At 40.8% G+C, this 23,012-nt stretch overlaps 1 protein-coding gene across 3 annotated transcripts in view; it reads right to left on the minus strand.

Annotated features, from left to right (window-relative positions):
- The window catches only part of RAPGEF5 (Rap guanine nucleotide exchange factor 5), a 1,983,710-nt gene that overhangs the window by 987,907 nt on the left and 972,791 nt on the right, over nucleotides 1-23,012 (minus strand). For all 3 annotated transcript variants that reach the window (XM_044064607.1, XM_044064608.1, XM_044064609.1), the window contains exon 14: nucleotides 1,036-1,161. In XM_044064607.1, the coding sequence (XP_043920542.1) occupies nucleotides 1,036-1,161 (126 nt within the window). The remainder of the gene's footprint in view (nucleotides 1-1,035; nucleotides 1,162-23,012) is intronic.

Raw genomic sequence — 23,012 nt, forward strand, 5'->3', positions numbered from 1 at the left:
GTCCTTATTAAACTGAAATTACTGAATTCATAGTGTTTGCAGACTTTGCGCCTCACTTAGTGGTTCTGAAAAAAAAATATTACTATACTGAACTATATGGAAAACCATGCAAAATATACTGTCACTATCACTGGGTAATTTTAAAATTAAGAATCAATATTTTCCTTATAAAATTATAGTTTGTTGACTAATAAATGTCCTAAACGTATATAATGTTCTTTATTAAATTACATACGGAATGCACACTGATCCCTCTTACCCAAATGCACGCACACAGTAAATGCAGATGGCTGACTTTTTAGACAGTTACAGGTCAATATTCAGATTTTGAGCAATTTGATGCATAACAGATGCATAATACTCTTTCTGTAGGTGTTACTAAGTTCATAGTCCTCTGTGGAAATGCATTTTATCCACAAATAATATCTGAAATGGACACTAGATTGAGACCATAGCATAAAATTCAGTTTGCTATGATACTGAACTCATTGGCACAGACATAAAGATTACAAATGCATTTTCACTTGCAGATTCTTCTGTTTCTTTTGAATAAGCTCATAAAAACAGATTTTAAATAAATCCTACTCATGACATATGAGCATCAGCATTTAAATAAAGCAATTATTCAAAATATATGAAATAAGATACTTATATTAACGTCTTAGACTTCTCCTCTTTAAAACAGGTTTCAAAGACAATTCATTTATTCTGGGTACTTGAATAGCTTTCCACTATACCTGTATGTTCATAGATAAGTACTTGCTAACTTGCCTTGTCGGCCATTTTGTGCTTAGTCAATTTCCTTTTAAATGTGAGAATCATACCCTGTACCTTGCGTCTAATGAGGTAAACACCATAACCATTATACCAACTCCATGTACAGCTGCAACTGTTAAAAGTACAAAATGAATTAATGCTATTATGTATATAGCAATTATATTTGCCTGAGACGCAAGAATTATTTTAAACATCAGCACTACACTGCTTAGAAATAAGGAAAACAAAGTTTATGTATATATTAGGGACATGCCTTACCTGAGCTGATGTTTGGGACCCTTTCCTGCTTGCCTGCAGAAACTGACAGCTTTCTCTTGCAAGCCTCCTGACTAATTCTATCCGTTGGATGTCTTCTCCCTCTTGCAGCGTGCAGAATAAGTTGGCCTGGTAAATCGAAGAAAATAAGTCAAACAGGTACTTTAGTCCACAGTCCCAAGACATGTTACTGTCAAAATTTAATCAAACTTTAAGCCTAGTTGTTTTGTACTGTAAGGCAACACTTCACACCTTTTTAATTTAAAGCACAGAGTGAAAGCCCAACAGATGACAATGGCTAAGCATAACACCCAAAAGTAAGGGCACTCATTGGACTGCACTGCTAGATGTGTTTGATATGCCAAGCATATTGTTTTGCTCTCAGTTAGCCTATTTCCTGTTTCATACAATAACATCAGCAGAGGTTAAGAACTCATGGGAAAATAGCCTAACTGGCACAGGCAACAGGGATATAGTGAAGTACTTAATCACAGAGCATTTGATTTATGAATAAGTAACCCTTTGTGTGACCTCTTATCATATAAGCACTACAGAGAAATTCCTGGAAACCTTTAAATGTTAATGTAGACCTCTGCAGAGGGACCAGCAATTATGTCACGGTTGCTTTTGAATTACAAGTTTCTTAAAAAGCCTCAGCAATTATGTCCAACAGCTAAAAGCCCCATGCACAGCCTTTATGCAACACTAACATTTTAAACTGCCGTTTGGTAGGATGGGCTGACACTAGTACTTGGAAATCTAGATGAATAAATCAACCTCAGGTTTTGGACTTTGTCAAAAGTGTCAGTATTCAAGCAGTACTGCACTGAGGAAAGACACCAAAAGAGATGTACTAGACCTGAGATACTGGGAAAGGGAACCTGCTGTCACAAATCCACAAATACTATAGCATACAATCTTTAGGCAGAATTACTTGCTTTTTGTGTCTGATGATGCAGCGGTGGTACGGCGGTAGCGTTGTTACCTCACAGCAAGAGGTTCTCCCATTCGATTCTCGGCTTGGTTTGGGAGTGCCTTCTGTGTGGAGTCTGCATGTCCTCCCCACGGTTGGGTAGCGTTCGAAAGACATGCGTGCGTAAATGGCCGTGCCTTCGTTGAAGGTTGGGCGTCGAGCTGGCACCTCGGCGTTTCATAAAAATCTACTGCCAATCATTAGCGTACCGGAGTTCCACTGTGGCGACCCCTTACTGGGAAAAAGCCGAAAGACAAACAACTTGCTTTTTGTGTCTGCAGCTTATTAGTACAACAGAAGTCAATGTATTGTAATAAGTCAGTTTTGGGGGGAAGAAAATAATGCTCAGGCAAGGAGCACGTACGGATGACTCCCCATCCCAGTCACTACTTAAAAAGTAGGTATGCCATTCATATTGTAACTTTAGGAATCCGATACAACTCAACAACATTAGATGAATGATGACGAGGTATTTGGATAAAGGACAGAAAAGTGATCGAGGAAAGATGTGACCCTCTCTGGCTGTCACCAGCTTTTAAGAAATATCAGAAATAAGTACCATCAATCCATGACTAACCATCTTATTTTAAAAAAGGAAGCAACTGTCATTGTGAATGGAAAACCTGGACCACCTAGTCTTTGTTGATATAACACATTATTCAACCAAGTTATTAAGCAACAATCTACTACCTCTCCCCAAACAAGTATCATTATTGAAACACTGCATTTATGCTTTTAACTTGGGAGGTCTCTTTCCCTATACATTCTGTCAATACTAAGTGTAACTGTGTTAAGACAGCCACAATCAATCAGCAACTTTTAACAACAGATGTTCTGACCTGCCTCTGCAAATATTTCTCCATTAAGAAAACCTACATATAATTACAACTCTGGCTACAAACTACATGTACTTACGACCATTAAGAAAAAAAAATAAGTTATGCTGTCATCTGCGTTACTGAACTGTTCTCAGTGAAAAATTACAACAGAGGCTCTAGGATGCCAAAGAAATGTAAGAGATGAAATCAATCAGAAAACTGACATCTTCATTTTGTATACAACTGTTTGATAAACAGAACTTCTGGAGTTCTAACAGCACAAATGACATCTCTAAAATGGTTCCTCTGCTTCAAGTCAGCAAAGCACTGTGCTTATACAAATGATTTAACAAATAAACCCATGGTCACCCAGCAGTTAATGTATTATCTCCATCAGGATGTACATATTACTAAAGTTTTATGCCTGTCTTGCAAAGGAAAGCAAATTATGTGATCAGCAGAGTACAAACCTGACAAGGACAGCATTGTTGTCAAGCTTGGCAGAGGTGTATAGACACTTCAATCCATGCTGGAGCCTTGTGTAGCAAGTACTGCACTGATCATGCTGGCCAGTGGAGGGATGTGTTAGGATCAAGAGAACAGTCTCTCATCTCCCCAGAGATAATGACCCAGAATCCTTGATTCTCACTTACTGTGCGAGGTACCCTCAGATATCACCAACTATGAGGGATGAATAGGTCAATTAGTGATGAGGTCTTGATGGTTGCTGAGTAAGTGAATTGGGAAGAAAGCAAGCAGGCCAAACTGATCAAGAGCTACAAATTATTACAGGGTCACACCTGAAAAAGTGCATTTCTTTTCAGTGGGTTACTGTAACTTCAACATGACTTCTTTTTAACTTAATCTTTAACAAATGTGAAAGAGAAACCTGCAATGCCAGAGAACTTTCTTGAGCTCATATAGGTAATGATTTTTGTAACAGTCCACATTTTTCCAAGGACAGATGACAAAATTATCAGAAAACAACCACCTCCAGCTACACTGTTTATGCCCCATTATACCATGACCCCCCATTAATATTCCAAAACGTGCATGCTGATTGGCCAGCGTGCACGTTGTAAATCGACTTATACTAATGGAAAAAGGTCCGGTCGCCCAGACTTTTTCCATTAGTATAAGTCTTTTTAAAAACACTGTCTCGCTATGTTAAAGGAGTTTAACATAGCGGCACAGGTTTAAAAAAAGCAACGGAGATATCCGTTGCTTTTTTTAAAGCTGTCTCGCTATGTTAAACTCCTTTAACATAGTGACACAGTGTGTAAAATGCAACGGAGATCTTGCTTTCTCCATTGCTTTTTTTTAAACCTGTCTCACTATGTTAAATGGGTTTAACATAGCGAGACAGCTTTAAAATAAGCAATGGAGATCTCCGTTGCTTATTTTAAACCTGTCTCACTATGTTAAACCCATTTATCATAGCGAAACAGTGAAAAGCAACGGAGATCTTGCTTTCTCCGTTGCTTTTGCCCACAGCTCTGATGTACTGCGTAAGCATACGCATGCGCAGTACATCAGAACTCCCACGGAATACAAGACAGCTGTGGAAGGGCAGCAAGGAGGCATTATACAATGCCATTATTTAAGAAAAGTAATTATTTTTTTTCTTAAATAAGGTCATTGTATAATAGCAATAACCCACGCCTGGGTGTGGGTAATGCTGGATTTACCCACGGTTGGCTTTGTTTGGTCCCTCGGGCTTCGCCCTCGGGACCAAACCACACCAACCATGGGTAAATCCAGCATTACCCACACCCAGGCGTGGGTTATTGCTATACTGTTCTACCAGTAGTAGTATGCAATCGAGCAAGTTTCTGAATGATCACTGAATGAGTTACAAGGATCTCTCTTTTCACTTTCTGTGATGTTCTCTACATGAACAAACCTTATTGTTTATTTAGGAAAACCCTCGCCAATGTAAAAATAAATGTTTCTGTTCTTTAAGCAGATCTAAAACTTTTCTATCAGGTAAGCAATGCACATTTTCTGCTGCAACTTACTGTCTCCTCTGCAAAGCATTCCTCAGTAATTTGACAACTGGTAATTTTTTGTGAGAAAGCCCTGGGGTTTGCAGCCCTTCAACTAGATTATACGCAGAACGTTCTTACCATGGGAAAACCTACAGGCAATGGTTGCCAGCTGTAAGAATGCATTCTGGTTGTGGAATATGCAGAAAGCAAATATAATTATTAAATTTTTTTTTTTTTACAAAATAAAAAAAGCAGTTAGCTCTGGTGTGTGTGTGTTTCTTGCACGCAAGCCACAGTACTTCTGGAAATCATGCTATCACACTGCCCATTTTGATGATGTGATTGTCAAGAAAGAGATACTGTGTTGTTGAAAGCAGTGCACTGTTTCTGTTGTACAATAGTCGTGGTTGCAGCAGAAAGACTGCAAAATAATTAAAAGTGTTGTTAAGTACTTTTCTTGCCAGAGCTATAAATGAATAGAACATTGCTTTTAATGGTATAATGATACAAGTGGGAACTTGCTTATAACACTTGCATGAACAGCCTGCAACTTTTCTCTATTTAAAACCAAGCCTACCTGACCATCAATATTAAAAAGTAAGTGCATCCATAGGATCCCAGCATCTGTTCCAAACTGAACCAGTCAAGTACTGGACCAAGTCTTTTTAGTTGGGTTTGTATAGCTTTCACATACAGAAAAATCTCCACACAGTAATTACAAAGTTGTTAAACAGTGACGGCCACTGTACAGGATGACATACACCAGGAAAACCGACCTTGTTTCTCCTTTTGTGTCAATGTTTTGTCCAGCTATGTTCCCTCCCAAAACATATGCCAGAAAGGGGTGTGTAACATCAGCACTGATGTAGCTTGCTTTTAAAAGTCTTATTTTTATTTAAAATATAATTTGAAGTAAAAGTAAGAATATAGCATCCACTAGAGATTCACAAATTCTTCAAAAATTCAGAAAAGGAACACAAAAGCTGCATTTTATTTTTGCAATTATCTTTATGCACACAACTTACAATTTATGTAAACAATGTGTATACATTTTAAACTGCAACTTTCAACACATGTAAATAAGCTCTAATACTGTATAAACACAGCAGCCTGTCTCAGCTGGCAATGTATCATAACCGAAGATTCAATAATCAAGTCTACAGACATGACACTATATTGGATGAGGAACAAGATATGGGCACCTGTCTGCCTATAACCAAAACAAGGACTGGGAAAAAAAATTGAGAGTTCACATGTAGAAGAGTGACCTTGGACAAACCTCTCTGGCACAGACACAGAGATGTATTGCAGCAACTCAAGCAGGACTTTCTGACACAGGAAAAACTTCCATATTGAATAAGATCTTGACTTCACAAAATAAGACACTGATTTAAAGAAAAAAGTGATGGTTATAAATAACTGCCTTCATAGCTGGAGTCTGTCAAAGACAAGATATGTGTGGTTCGCGGTTTACCGTCATAAGGTCGCAGACGGTTTGTGCAATCGTGCATAACAGCAACCCATATGAGGGAATGTCAAAAAGTATTTGCGGCACTATGTTGAAACACACTATGTGGAATGCAGATGTCGAACAGATGTTATTCATTAGAATGGCACACTGCAGCCACACTTCAGCCATTCGAACATCTGTGACATGACATTCTGGATTTTTGCAGGTATACTTTCCCTCAATTGTCTGCCGCACAAATCATCCATGACCTTATGAAGGTAAACCATGGCTCACCATCCTATTTTAAAGATGATGAGCTTCAGCTCCCCCTCAGGGGGCATAAAACCTTTTTTCTTAAAATTTTTCTTTCCCCGCAGCTGACCATCAGCAGTGCCTTGTCCCCTCCCTCCTAAAAAAGGAAATCTGCTGCCCCAAGTGAATCTTCTAGGCAGAGTAAAATAAAATGGCATCTTGAATTAATATCTATGAAAATCAATTACATGAAGGTAGTTTTGCTTAATACCCAACATCAAAATAAGGTTTGTAGTCCTCAGACTTTTCTATTTTTGAAGGATGTGATTTGGACTGTCGCTGAAATCTGCTATAAAGATCAATATAGACTTCCCAAATACCAGAGTATGTCTGCAACTCCTTCAGACCTTGTGGAACTGGCATGTGTGTGTCTATCTGCATTCATAGCAGTTTTTGCACAAGGATATTAAAAAATTGCATAAGAGGCAATGGGAATCCTCTCAATTATCTATCAATAACACTGACTAACAAGTAATTGTTGTTACTGCAACTGTTCTACAATGAAAGAACATGATGATGTAAAGAAAAGAGTAATCAATAGTAGTAAAATAATTATGGGCAACTATAGCTACCCTGCAAATCACTGGGATAATTTCACTTCCAATAATAAATACACTTGGAGCATTTAATCAATTTCATTACTTCTAACTGTCCAGATCAACTGGTGATGAAGCCATCCAGGGAAAAACAAAAATCCGTATGGATTTTACTGTAATCAACATACCATCAAGTCTTGCTCACCCCTGCCATCATTCCATTCTAGTCAAATCAGACCATGATACAGTGGTATTTTCCAACAAAACACAGATTAGCATACAGACAATACAGTAATATCTAGGAATTTCCCTAGCACTGATTACCTTAAAATTGAAAATGCCTTACCACAATTAACTGGAATCAAACCCTAAATGCCCCCAAAGTTAGTCACTATTGGCTTCAATAAATCCTACAAGTTTCTGGATAGCCGCATCCTAAATGATATGCTCATTAGGCATAAACACTACAGAATAAACAAACTGTACAACAGGAAGAAAAGGTTCTAAACAGCCAATAAATAGTACCCTTCTGTGATACAATGGTTCCGAAAAAGGATTGTAAACACATGGTATTAAAAAAATAAAATAGCCATTTAAAGCTAGACTTGGTTATTAACAAGCTAAGAGATGGTGACCTCGGCTGTGATTAGCAGTGTCACTTTGGAGTATTGGCAGTGACAAGGCCACTGCAGTGAGAGGATGAACATGTTTTAATGAAATAAACAGGATGGGTGCAGAATACTACATATGCTACTATCAAGGAGTAGCCTTGTTGCTGTGTTTCTTATCAAAGGCAAAGTCATAAGTCAAAAATGAGTTTAGATCACTAGACTATACCATTAGAAGGAAAACTGGCAACATGCTCTCTGCCTTTGACCAGCCATGTTGCTTCAGCACACAGTGATATAACAGCACTACATTATGGCATAACTGAGCAGTATACCAGTATTGGACACATGCCTACTCTTTAATCAGCTGTACTGGTTTAACTCTGAATGTTGTCAGATGACTACTTGTTGCCAGCATGGAATACAAAGCTGTCACACAGATGGTCTGCCACCCCTATACAAGTCCTGCTACCCTCTGATGTAAAAGCAACAGCCAAGAAAAAAAGTCTGGAAGAGGTGTGTACATACAGTCATGTTATGCAGAGCCATGGGAGAGGGGCATGCAACATTATTATGGGGCTAATGGGGGAAATTGGGGACAGGATTTAGCTGAGTAACTCGAGTCAAAACCTTCCATGATAGAGGGCACCTGGAATAAGGACTCCCAAACAAGTCTTGCTCAGTTATAGCATATTCCTTGATCGCCCTCCACAACAAACACATTCAAAGAAGGCTTCATGTTGTATCTCCCCCCTCAAACCACATGCATGTCAAACTTTTAGATTCTGACCCTTTCTCTGTGTGTCACAGGCTCTCACTGTCATCCATCAGCATATACTTACACAGTATGTTAGGTGCCAATGTCATCTCCCACCCACACACCTGGCACCCACCCACATTACATTCCACATAGAAGGAATCCAGTCTCATCACCTCCACCCTACAAGACTACAGGCACTAAGTCACATCAATGCACAAAGCAGGCATGCAGTCTTGTCCCCTACAAACATTCCATAAACAGTTGTCCACCCACCTCCCCTACACACACAGTCATCCCAGGCTTATTACCACTACTCCAGACTACAGGCACCAAAATTGCATTACTTTTACACATACTTCACAAGTAACAGGTGCCCAATTCACCCCCCTTGCAAAAAAAAAAGGCAGCTATAAATCAAGGTACCATCCAATGAGGTCTGTTCAGCTTTCATGTGAAGCTACTATTTTTCATACTTTTGGCTTCTTACAATGTGGTGGTGAAATCATGCCAAACTGCCTTGTCTGACTTTATACTTAGAACAGCAAATGACATGAATAATTTCCAAAAACATATTTAGAGGAAACTAAATGTAATATGAAAGGACATACAGGCGACTCTGTTGCATGCTGTGCCCCCCTCCCGCTTCCCCTGATATAATCATTATTTTCAATGGAAAGCATTTAGCACTCCAAGCTATATTTTGTTTTCATCTTTCTAGTACTTATAGCACAAACACCTAAATGGCTCTTTATAAGCAGTTACTTAACTGCCTGCAAAGCTACACCCAGTGAAATGTCTCCAAACTAACTGCTCACTGCCATCTCATGATGTGATATGATTCCAAACTCTAAATGTCCAAGGCCCAAGATGCCCAAACTATGGCTTCACACACACAAGCAAACACTCTTGGTGCAGTGGATTTTCCAAAGGGCAAGGCTAGAACCGACGATGTGATCCAGACACAGAGAGCATTACGAAATGCCTGAGGTCTGGATGAATAGGAATGTGAGAAGAATCTTTTAACTTTAATGTTGCAAAGAAATTTGCTAGAGGAAGCAGTGGCAACAGGTTGTGAAGAGGCATTGTTTTGAATTTGGGCACCAATACAAACTGGTTTAGGAAAGAAAGTTCCAGAACTGGTCTCTGAGCATTTTCTTTCTTTGGCACTAAAAGCATCCTTGAATAAAACCCATTTCACACCTGAAAGGGAGAACTGGTTCAATCACTCCCTGGGAGAGGATGGATGAAGGTCAGGTGGAAACAAAATAGTCTGATCTACAAAATGAGGAATTCCCCTCCTGGAAAAGAGGAATTTTCTCCCACTGCCATCTGTAACTTTGAGGAATGATCATCAGAACCCATTTGTCTGAAACTGTCTATTGCCGAAGAGAAGAGTGGATATTCACACTTTTTGGAAGAAAAAAAAAGAGAAAGACCACCAAGGTGAGAGTGGGAAACAAAGTCCCTTAGACATTCTGACTTACTCCACTCTCCTTGGTTTTGGAAGTTTCCAGACTTCGTCCTGGAACTCCCTTGCCATTTCTTTTTAAATATCCATTTATCTGTATTTTGTTAAGACTGTTTATTTTGTTTTTTTACCAAAATTAGATGAAGAATTAGAGAATCAATTGGAAAACTTGGAAAAGGAGGGATGAAAAATCTTAGAGATTGCCCTGTATCAGCTTACCCCTTCATCACACATTTCGATCATCTCTGCAGCAGAGGGGCCAAAATGAGAATTTAAAATTGCCCGAGAGTTTCTGAGAACACAACCATGCAAACCTACTCAAAACAGTACCAGTGCCCTTAGGCCTGAATAAAGTATGAACAGAATCATATGCACATTGTATATTCTGGGTAGGGACTTGAATAATGGAAGAAATTGCATTATTTAAATTAGATTTTTCCTCATAAGAAAAAACTGCAGATAAAATATTCCTCATACCTTCAGAATTAGTCAGAACAAACCTTAACATATGAGGCTAACAATTCAAAATTCTGAAAATCAAGGTTGCAGAAGCATTTACTTTTTTCCCATACTTTTCAATAATCATCCTATCCTGGTCACAAAGAGTAGGATTGATATTAACTAAGCGTTTAGCAGCTTCGCTGTGGAGAAAGCCAACATTGGGGCTCTACTGCTCACCAAGTTCTCCGACAACTGTAAGCTGGGAGCAATCATCGAATCCCCAAAAAACACTGACATCCTACAAATAAGTCTAAAATTGGCAAACAACTGCTGCCAAAATCCATGGTCTGAGACTAAATGCTAAAATATGCATAATCATACCCATCTGTAAATCAGATATCCTTGCAAATTATAATACTGACAGCACACCCCTAAAAGTAGACCCAATGTTGAAGGGCTTAGGAACACAGATAGACAGCAACCTAAACTCTGACCACCAGGTAGCTATGAGGAAACCTTCTGTGTGGCTGAAGTTATAAGTAAAGGCATGACATCAAGGTCAAAAGGAAGTCATAGTGCCATTGTACTCAGCTCTCGTAAAGTCTGTAGTAGAGTACAGTCTTCCCTTCTGTATGTACCTAACCAGGCACTTACACCAACTGGGGCAGACCCAGAGGTTTCTCACTAAAAAAAAATACAAAGTGTAAGACACGTGTCTTATGTGGACTGACTAAAGGCCCTATCCCTTTACTCCATCTCATATCATTTACTGAGAAGTGACTTGTGCCTGATCTACAAGGCAATCTCTGATCCAGACCTGATGAAAATGTTACATGTTTGCAAAAATAATTATATGAGGGTTATGCATTCAATGGACCTGAACCTATTTGTGACTCTAACAGAACTCGCTGGAGAGATAGATTCATATTACAAAGGCTACCTCTTCTATGGAATAAACCTCCCATCTTTGTAAAACAAAACCCACCCTCTTTCTCTTAAAAAAATAATTTGGATAAATAGATGGGGAACCTTAAATTCACTCCCTCGGTACTGCCCATGTTCCTTATAGACAGAAGCAGTCTGTAAAATGGCTCAAGGCTCCAACACCCAAAGACCCTCTACCTCAATACCACCCCATCCCATATCTGGGGAATTAAGATATCAGATTGTCATGTCCTGGGTATTATTGGCTAGGGCTGTAAAGGCTCTTGCACCATTAGCCTAGTAATCACCTATGAAGCAGAGGAATTAACTAAAGTCATAGCTGCTGGATTAGGTGTGGGAAGAGTGTGTAAAAACTTAAAATATTGAGGAACTTTATACATACCATCTGCCATTTTTGGGTTAGCTAGCCATCAGGATAATCACATACATCCTCCAAAGCTGACAGAAATGGATGAGTGGGTGCAAATTCTGGAAAATCCTTTGCTAACAGCTCACAGTATTTTCTGAGGGACTGAGAAATCTCAGTGTTCTCCCATCAAAAACACTGGCACATACTAGGAATAGTTTTAGAGAAACAGAACCCCCAACAGGGACATTCAGAAAATGAGCTCTCCTCGGAGTCTGAATCAGAAATCTGCAGCTGTCCCTTCACCCTCCTGTCCAGATTCAGAATTTCGAATCTCTTCATGAAAGGGGATATCCCTCTTTCTTTTACCAGAAACTACTGTACAAGAAGGACTAATAGCCCGAATTAAACCCTGAGCCAGACCCATACACCTGTCTAAGGAAATGTGAGTAGCAGTAGATAGTTTTCCGTTTCTTTGTGACAAGAAAAATGGGGCCAACAGTGTTATTAATGGCAACAGCAGATTCCTTGGGGATGGGCACAACATTCTGACAAAACAATCCCCTCTCCCAGAATTGAAGAGAATCTCTCTCCCTTGTCCACAGAAGAAACTCCAATAGCAGCAAAGGAAACAGCTAACCCCCAGTCTATAGTGACTGCATGTGCTACAACAGAGGCATCTGGGGTAAAGGATGAGTGGTCTGAGGTACAACTAATGGCCACAGCAGAGTCACCCACCTGTGGCCGAGGCAAACTGCTAGCCTGCTGTGGTTGCAAAGGCTGCTTGCTTAACTTTTTCCTTTTCTTTTGTGGCTGGAAGGACGACAGACAGATTGTACTAATGTTACGCTGAAAATGGTGTCCCTTTCCCAAGGAAAACAAGCAACAGAGATGGTAAAAACTAAAATGACACTTTTCTCAAAGATAAATACTGTAAAAAACACTTTCCCAGACCCACAAAGTAAAATAAACACATTTTCTCCACAGAAAATGTTTTTTCTGTTACTTTAAACAACTTTTAAGCTGACTGGAAAAAATAAACAGAGCTCCCCATTTAAATACAGTACAGTCTTGTGGTAGTCCTTTAAAACACAAACTCCTACATTTAAAATAACTTTCCTGAAGAGGAAAGTAAAAAAGGAATGAAAGGCTTTTTCTCCAAAGGAAATTTATCTACCTAGAAAATGAACAGGAACAGAACACGCCAGCTGTTGATCCTCAAAAGCCTCAGAGGGGCATGCTCTTTTGCTGCAGTAAAGCTATAAAGGGATAAACGAAAACAGACATTAAAGAATATACTATGCTAAAGTAATTGTTTCATTCTTCTCCACCACTACCAGTAAATTAATTGTTTAAAAGCTATAAAGGGCCTGAGGCCCAAATTTGTCTTTTAGTTCATTCAGCTTTTGCTGCCTGACAGTTTGGGTGCATGGAGAGTGCCATGAAGCTTTGGAAGCTGGCCAGCTGTTATGTCCTCAGTTGGCCATAACCCATATAGCCAAGGTTAAGGCTACTGCAGCAGTGATCAGCACAACGGACATCAGATAATACTGTGATGTCATAACTGCTCTGTTAGCAACACAATATAATATAAAAAGGAAAAATGTTGGCTTTAAAAGAAACTGCACTTCAAAGTCATGCAGACTCTAAAGACAAAAGTCAAAGTCATGCAAACTTTACAACCCCAGTAATACTTTTTTAGCATTGATGACACTAAGACCACATCATTTCGTAAAAAAAAAAAAAAAAAAAAAAAAAAATCAGTACTGTTAACAATAATCCTGACCAATCCTGACTCTGGCAGATAAGCAGAGTGTGTGTGTGTGTGTGTGTGTGTGTGTGTGTGTGTGTGTGTGTGTGTGTGTGTGTCATAGATTGCATGTATTCATATCATACAATCATAAAATGTTGGCAGCAGTAACTGTCCAGTAACACCACACTTCCCCGTTAATCTTCTGTATACCCATATCATGCCTTCCCTACCTCTCCTCCTTTCCAGTGAAAAGAGGTCAATCCCATAAACTTCTCTTTACACAACAGATAAAACATTAACATTTCTTTATGCAATATGTCATCCTAGGTTAGGACTCACTGTGCCATCTCATGTGAAAATGTGCACACTGTACTGCAGCTGCAAACAGATGGGCATCACTACCTTTCTATTTGTAGAATTTACACTACTGGATACACATTCAAATATTTAGTTAGCCTTTGTCACCTCCCTTTCACACTGAATATGATGGTTTAATGCCTTCCATAACAGCAGCCTTCAAATCTTTATCTTGGGTTCTGAGGATAGCCATCCTCAGCAATTTACTCCTCCGTAGGTGATCATTTCCTAAGTACATCACTGTGCACTTGGAAGGGTTTAAATGGAACTCCTACTTCTCAAACCAAGCACGCAGCCTCTTCAGGTCACTATCTGGGCTTGCACTCTTCATTAGCTGCTGCACTACCCACTAACTTGGCATCATCTGAAAAAAGAATGACCATTTGTATGAGTGAGAGTGGGCGTGTGATATGAGTGTGCATGTATATGCATGAACTACTTGTGGACATAGCTAACCTACACAACCTGGTGGAACAAAACCGTATACCTCCGGTAAAGAAGCAGATATCTTATTTACCTAAAATCTGACTACACACATGCTCACCTTGTGTCTGTGTACATATAAACACACCACACACACACACACACACATATACATCTCATATATATATATATATATATATATATATATATACACATATATGGGTCTATGTCAGATGATCAAGTTTTCAGAAACTAGAAGTTAATACGGTCGAGACCACATGATCGAGTTTCCAAAAACCTGAACATCAACCCCCCTCCCCACAAAATATTAATTTTTTTTATGTTTTTGCAGGGGAGCAAGCCCTTGTGCCCCCCCCCCCCAACACACCTACAGCAAATTATATATACCAACTCTGAGATCACACTACTGTGAGGAAAATGGTAAATTTCCTGAAAAGCACTGTACCAAGAGCTCCATTCTAAAGCTTCAGGTTTTCAAAAACCCAATCATATGGTCTTAACCATATGAATTTGGAGTTTCTGAAAACTCGATAAACTGATAGGGACCCATATATGTGACTGATATATATCTGTATGTGTGTGTGTGCATGTGTATTCTAACTATGTAGCTGTATAAAAGTGAAAGAAATGCAGCAACAACAAGTGATTTACACTTTACTAGAGTCATTAACACTACTACAACTTGATCTTCATCACCAGGTTACCACTATACTAAGAGTCTTCTAGGAACCACTTGCCAAGGACAGAATTCTAGATACTGAGGTAACTGTTTTCCTTTTATCTTTTTTTTATTTTAAATCATAACAACTATGATTTAAAAAATGCACCGAGATCACTTCAGAAATAACTATAGTATTATTGCAATAATATGTCTGAATAGTGGCACAAAAGGATGAAACCCTAACTGTGACCCAGGAGGCTAGGAGTCAATTAACTGTATCAGCACTGGAGGATCCACTCAGAGAGAGGGGCGAATGTAGTGGCTTGAACCTCTTGCCTCTCCAAAGGACTGGATGGCTTACACTAGCTCATTGTCAGATGGCATGATGCAATTTCTGTGGTAGAGACAAGAGAAATCATCACCCATACCTGAGAATGGGAGGGCAAGGCTGCTGTGGCAGTGCTCTTTGCAAAAGGGGGAGGGGGGTAACTCACCCATTGCACACCCTCTACACTTGTGTAAGCTTACTGTGCAAAGGGAATAAGGCTATAAGAAAAATCAGACTCACCATGATAGCACCTAAACAATGGTCTGTCCTGATTGATCTTCACCCCAGCAATCAGGAACAAATGGGCTGATGATTGGCAGGCAGCAGCAGGGGTAAACAATGCAGAAGGCCAAATATATAATAAAATAATAAAATTTCACTAACTTAAAATGAAAATACTACCCAGAAGTTAGAATCTGTGATACTTGATATCTCACTCTGAAAACGACAGGCTATAAACAGTCAGTCATGGACTTCTTCTTATGAAAGGTAAGCAGTGAAATCAATTACTCAGAGCACCTGATGTTAATGCTTATGCGGCAATCTCATGCTATTTCTCTACATATCACCCTATGGAGCAAACAAATCTGATCTTCAGGGATGGTGCAGGTATCTTTTTTAAGTTACTTTTGGGCAATTACTTTATTAGCACATAATGCTATCAAAGCATAATGCCTATAAGCTTGATCTAATGCTTTTTTATCCTTATGAAAAGTACAGCAATTGGTGTTTGGAGGATCAATAATAAGCTGCAAATGCTGCTCCTGGCAGGTGACCATATATATTACTGTTGAACATATGGAGGGTGCAGTCAGACTGATGTTATTTTTGGGCCAGAAAGTATGAAAGCAAACAACACTACTTGCTCTCTATTAAATGATCATTAGTATGGTGTGTCAGGGAGGGCAGTGCAAATGCCTGGGCACATTATGTCTTCCACTACAAAGTCAAACATCTGGGACAGTGAAAACCTTTCTTCTTGATGGATTGGAAGATGAAGAAATGGACCGTCTGTGAAAGCACAGGGGAAATTATTTGATCACAGTTGAATACTCAGTGATATAGCTTGGGGGTGAGGCAGTGCATGTTATATGTGAATGCAATATATTACCAACTCAGCCATATCTTCTTTCACTTTGACTGGAAACAGAGGTATACATAGAAAGTAGACCTTTGGGGATGGCAAGATGGGCTATATGTAAAGGCAAAAGGCACTACATTTACATAACTATTAAACAATTATCGATATTGCTTGTCATAGAGGAGTAAACAATCTGTGTAAGAGCAACAAGATGAGCTATATTACTGTGGATATTACTTCTTTCTTTCTAATTACAGTCAAATACCACAGATAGGCACATTCAGAAAGTGGCAACCTTTTGTGGGGGGGTGGAGCAGATGGTGTGTGAGGGTAAGGGACATTACATTTGCTGACCAGTGTTAGATGCCATTTATATGCCTTGTTGGGAAAGGGCAGTGTGCATGTATGAGAACAACAAACAGAATGTATTACTGTGATCGGAAGGTGAACAATAGTACAGCATTTACATTGCTGACTAAAGAGTACTTTTCTCAAGGATACATTTTGTGCAGAGTTTGCACATCTTGCCTGTGCCTGTCTAATTTATCATTGGAACTTCTGGCTTCCTCCAACATCACCAAGACAAGCCATGGTTGAACTGATAATCTTCTAAACTGCTATGTGTGAGCTAGTGTCTGTATGCATTCTGTAAAGCTCTGGTGCTTCATCCAAGATTAAATTCTTCAAATTGCACACTCACTGAGCACTAGGATTGGCTTTGACTTTACCACAAACCTACACTGGATTAAGCATACAATCACCAAACAAATGAAAAAAAATATTTCTTTCCCTTGGATCTTAGTCAAACATCAGAGATGTATGTAGAAAGTAGATATCTCTGGGAGAGGAGACTATATATGAAGTTGATTGATCACCAATCTTGATCACAATTAAATGATCATCAATCTGTTCTACTGATGTAGCATTAATTTGTTTCTGTATGTGTGGAGAGGGGCAGGATCTGTGTGAGAAAGAAATGGTTACCATAGCTTTTATCTGTACACAATTGATGTGACTTCTTCATGGTGAACAGAGGTATACCCCCCCCCCCAGAAGAGATGTACTCTGCTGGGTAGTCTGTAAGACAAAGCATATCAAACTTGTGTGAGTATATAGTACAGTTTTGTACCTACCATAAATGTAGATGTTCGAAGATCCACATTGCTGCAGTCCTAACACTTGGGTAGTCCGCTGTCCCAGTCGGCCCGAATACCAAAGTATAAGGCTGACGTTGGTCAGGGCGCATTAGTCTGACGTCAGGACGTCAGGGTACAAATGCGCATGACCGACGTCATATCCTCAGTCTTTTCTTGCCCCAGATGTCAGAAGACCCTAAAAAGATAAGGCCACAACCAAAAAACACCAAACACTCCTGTACCAAATATATATACAATATATACAATTTACAAAAGTACAACCCCACCCACACAACCACCCCTAAACACAGAGGGGAAGGAGGGAGGTAAATTGGACTGCAGCAATGTGGATCTTGAACATCTACATTTATGGTAGGTACAAAACTGTACTATGTTCTTCATCCCACATTGCTGCAGTCCTAACACTTGGGTAGAATCCCAAAGCAGAGGTAAGGGAGGCTGGCAAATCATAAAGAAGCTGGAGCTGTCAACATACCCTGCAAAATAGCCGTGGCAAAACCAGCCCTAGATTTAGAGTAGAGAGGAAGGTGGTAATGCTTAGAGAAAGTATGCACTGAACTCCAAGTAGCTGCCTCCAAAATATCCTTAGTTGCCACCCCTTAGAAATGCTGTTGAAGTGGCAGTAGCCCTAGTGGAATGAGGCCTGATCCCAGCTGGAATCTCCTTGCCATGATGGGAATAACAAAATGCAATGCAAAACCCAATCCACTTAGAAATAGTTTGTTTTGACACAGGCTTGCCCTGAGAACTCAAAGCAAAAGAAACAAACAACTGCTGAGACTGCCTAAAATCCTTAGTCCTGCTTAAATAATAACGCAACTGCCTGTGTACATCTAAAGTGTGCAAAATCTTTTCCCCCTTATTTTGGGGATCTGCATAAAAAGTGGGCAAATGAATAGTTTGGTTTAAAGCCACACTAGAGACCACCTTAGGCATAAAGGAAGGATTAGTACGTAATGATACCCTATCCTTATGGAAAATCAAAAAAGGCTCAACCGCCATAAGGGCCTGCAATTCAGAAACCCTTCTTGCAGAAGTAATGGCCAACAAAAAAGCAGTCTTCCATGACAAGTATTTCAATTCAGCAGTAGCCGCAGGCTCAAAAGGTTGTAGAGTAAGTTTCTCCAACACAAAATTGAGGTCCCAAGCAGGAGTAGGAGCTCTACGTGGGGGTCTTATATTCTTTGCCCCTCTAAGAAATTGCTTAAACAAAGGATGAGAAAACAATGGTGGGTCACAATCATAGTGAGCTGAAATTGCTGCAGCATGAATCTTAATGGAAGAGAAAGACAAACCTTTGTCCAATAACTCAGTAAGATATTGAACAGCCACACTCAAATTTGGCTCAGAAACATCCAAATCCTTTGCTGCCCACCAAAATAAAAATCTCTTCCATTTCCCTGCGTACACTTTCCTTGTACTAGGTCTTCTGGCTTCCATAATCACATTCAGAACTTGTTGAGGAAGCTGAGACCTGCTATGGTTCAAAACAGAATATGCCAGGCTGTTAGATGAAGAGAGTGAAGCTTGACATTGAGTAGATGCCCGTCCTTCTGAGACAATAGGTGTGGAATCAAAGGTAAGGGCCATGGAGGCTTCCTTACCAGACTCCTCAGCAATGGGTACCAGTGCTGCCGAGGCCAATCTGGAGCTATTAAAATCATCCTTGGCTTGTCCTGTCTGACCTTTAGGAGTACCTTTGGGAGGAGAGGCAGAGGTGGAAAGGCATACACATGAAGATTTTCCCAACTGAAAGAAAGAGCATCCACTTTCCAGGCTGTAAGATGAAACCTTTTCGTGCAAAACTTTGGCAGCTGGTGGTTTAGTGGAGAAGCGAACAGATCTAGGTCTGGAGTTCCCCAGGACACTGTCAAAGTCTGAAATACATGAAGATCCAGTTTCCACTCGTGGGGATCCATGATTTGCCTGCTTAACACATCTGCTAAGGAGTTCTGTGCTCCTGGCAGAAACCTTGCTTGAAGATTCAGTTGCAAGCTTAACGCAGTCTCCCACAAAATCATTGCTTGCCTGCATAGAGGATAAGAATGTGTTCCCCCTTGTTTGTTGATGTACCACATGACAGTTGTGTTGTCTGTTAGAATCAACACCTGCCCTGGAAGAAGTAAATCCTTGAAAGCCAGTAATGCAAACTGGACTGCTAACATCTCCTTCATGTTGATATGTAGATGCTGCAGTCTGGCAGGCCACTTGTCTTGTATCCACTTTCCATTCAGATGAGCTCCCCAAGCTGTGTCTGAGGCATCTGTCGTTAGAATCTGACTCGCCTCTGGCCGGGTCACAGAGAGTCCCTTGTTTAGGTGACATTCCTGAGCCCACCACAAAAATTCCTTTTGAATGCAAGGTATTATTTGAATGACAGTGTCCAAATCCTGGCAGTGCTGTGTCCATACATTCTTGAGATACCATTGTAGCTTCCTCATATGCAGTTTGGCATTGGGAAGTACCAGAATACAAGATGCCATGAACCCTAAGGCTTGAAGGACTGTCCTTGCAGTCAGCCCGGACTGATGAGATAGTTGATGGAAGTAAAGAGAAAGATTCTTTTGTTTGTCCGGGGTTAAAAGGGCCATCTGGGATGCTGTATTCAGTCTCACGCCCAGAAAGCACATGTCTTGAGAGGGTACTAGACTGGACTTTATTTCGTTCACAGAATACCCTAGGCATCTTAGCACTGCTATCACATATTCCAAATGCTGAAGAAGCACGTCCTTTCCTTGAGCCAGAAGCAGGCAGTCGTCCAAATAAGGATAGATTTGTATTCCTTTTAGCCTGAAGAAAGCTATCACTGGAGCCAGAACCTTTGTGAATACTCTGGGCGTAGTAGATAAGCCAAAGGGCAATGCAGAGAACTGATAATGAGAATTCCCAGCTCGAAAACGCAGATACTTCCTGCAAATTAGTCTGATAGGAACATGAAGGTAAGCTTCCTTGAGATCCAAAGTTACCATCCAGTGATCTTTGCCCAGCATAGGTAAAAGCTGTTGTAACGTCAACATTTTGAACTTGGGAATGTCCAGATAAGTGTTGAGGATAGACAGATCCAAAATTGGTCTCCACGTGTTCCCCTTTTTTGGTACTAGGAACAGGCGAGAATAAAATCCTAGGCCCCTTTCTGGCACAGGAACCGGCTGAATGGCTCCTATTTGGAGCAACAGAGAAATTTGCCTGTGAGCCTCTTTCCTTTGTTGAGGAGGAATGTCTGGCATGCCTTTGAAAGGAGGCAAGGTATGGAAATAAAACCTGTAACCGTGGTGGATGATATCCAATACCCATCTGTCTTGGGTAATTAAACTCCAGTTTTCTTTGAAGAGTGCCAACCTTCCTCCCAAAGGTGCTGCCAGACGAGAAGATTCTGGCAGCTGAAAAGGCAGGTCATTGGGTCTGTTTACGAAAGGACTGACCCCTGCCCTCACCAGAAGACTGAGCAGGTGAACTCCTGTTCTAGGCCTAAAAGAACCTTGAGCTCTGCCCCTACCACGTCTAGACCTACCCCTAGACTGGGAATCATAAGCAGGATATGTCCACCCCTTGGTAGGCCAATTTCTACTAAACTTCGGAGGCTGAACCTGCAAAAAATCTTTAACAGTCTGCATAGACTTAGCCTTGTCTTCCATTTTCTTCAGAACTGCTTCCACAGGCGAACCAAACAACACATCAGATTGTAAAGGAGCATCTAAAATCCTTGTCTTCACATGCTCAGCTAAATTCTGATCCCTCTGCCAGGCGTGCCTGCGAAGAACCGAACCAGTGGCAGCCACCCTCGAAGAGGCCTGCACAGCATCAAAACCACATTGCAAAGAATGCTTACCCACCTGTTCAGAAACATGAACTAAATCCTGCAACTCTTTACACTCAATACCTTCCGCCAAAGCATCTACCTTAGACTTTAATTGTGAAAGGAGATAATTTTGATATTTCAACATGTGAAACTGGCAATTCAAAGCTCTCATGGCCAAAGTGGAAGAAGTATACACTTTCTTTCCCCATCTATCCAAAGCCCTTGCCTCTTTATCCGGAGGAACAGGATTTTTAACAACAGAAGCCTTAACACCTTTAGGCCCCTGTGAAACAGTTTCTGGGTCTGCCCTAGGACTCGCTTCAGGCACCCTATAATATCTATCCGGTTTAACTGGAGCAGGAGGCAAAGAATCAGGGTTCAGAGAAGCCTCTGCAAAACATCCTCCACCACATCTAGAACAGGAGGTATAGCTAAAGGCCTATGCTGGGGTAGAAACAAATTCCCTAAGCCTTTTCCTGGAATCAGAGAAATCCTGACCTTCCCATTTAAAATGCTCCCTCATGGAATGAAGAGTCTCTGAAAATGAAAAATCCTCAGGAGGAGAAGCAGAAGGAGTAGAATCATCCACATCAGAATCAGAGTAAGGGGAATACTCCTGCAAGTCTTCAGCCGAAGACTCAGAAGCATCCGAACACTGCTCAAAACTCCCAAGCTCAGGTTCCACCCTAGGCCTCTTATCAGGAGGGGGCATAGAACCTCTAATCATTGTAATCAAATCTTCTGCCATCTTAAGCATATGCTTCTTAGGTACAGACCCTGAAGAACTAGGGGTAACACCTGAAACCAAACCTGGCCTGCCCCTGGGAGAAGCCTTGGAAACAGCAGGGGAGGGCCTAATCACCTTAGGAAGGGAGGGAAGAACAGCTACCTGAGAAGCCCCTTCCGCCTGGCCTACCTCCTGAGAGGTCACATCTTGTAGTAATAAAGTCTCTCCCTGGGATTCCAAAGAAATTTCTGGCTGAACCTCTGGCTCCACCGAGCCCTCTAAAGAACCGACGTCCGGTGCGGACGGTTCTTCCAGGCTAGGCTGTGCTGTTTGGTCGTTGCGCTTTTTGACGAAGCGCCGGAGCATCCGGCGGCATTTTATAATTACACCGCTTCCCAAAAACTAACCTGGCACAATCTAATCTTCTCTTTATCGTGCGTTTGTTAAATCTAGCACAAGGGCGACAGCCAACAACGTCGTGCTCAGGCCCTAAGCAAGGTATACACAAGGTATGGTAATCCCTATGAGGTATCTGTTTCCCACAAGAAATACAGTTATTCACTTTTTCTGACATCCGGTAAAATACTGAGGCAAGAAAAAAACAAAATATTCCCCAACGGGGTACTTAGCCAACTTGGATTCGGTCTGAAACTCCGACTTCGGAAAATCTCAGAACGCCAACCTGCACTTGCAAAACTGCTTCTGCATCGGACCATGCGGCAAAAAAGACTGAGGATATGACGTCGGTCATGCGCATTTGTACCCTGACGTCCTGACGTCAGACTAATGCGCCCTGACCGACGTCAGCCTTATACTTTGGTATTCGGGCCGACTGGGACAGCGGACTACCCAAGTGTTAGGACTGCAGCAATGTGGGATGAAGAACATCTGCTTTTGCAGTCAGTTAGCATTTGATGGGCAATTTCCCTGAGTTTTGCGAACAGATTGCATCCAGATGCTTAACCATTTCAAGACAGGGTATCCCTTTATGCTGGCAAATCAACGCTGTTGTAGGCATGGGGGCAGTG

Source organism: Protopterus annectens, chromosome 3.part0 (genome assembly GCF_019279795.1).
Source record: "Protopterus annectens isolate FY-2018-M chromosome 3.part0, PAN1.0, whole genome shotgun sequence".
Lineage (NCBI taxonomy): Eukaryota > Metazoa > Chordata > Ceratodontiformes > Protopteridae > Protopterus > Protopterus annectens.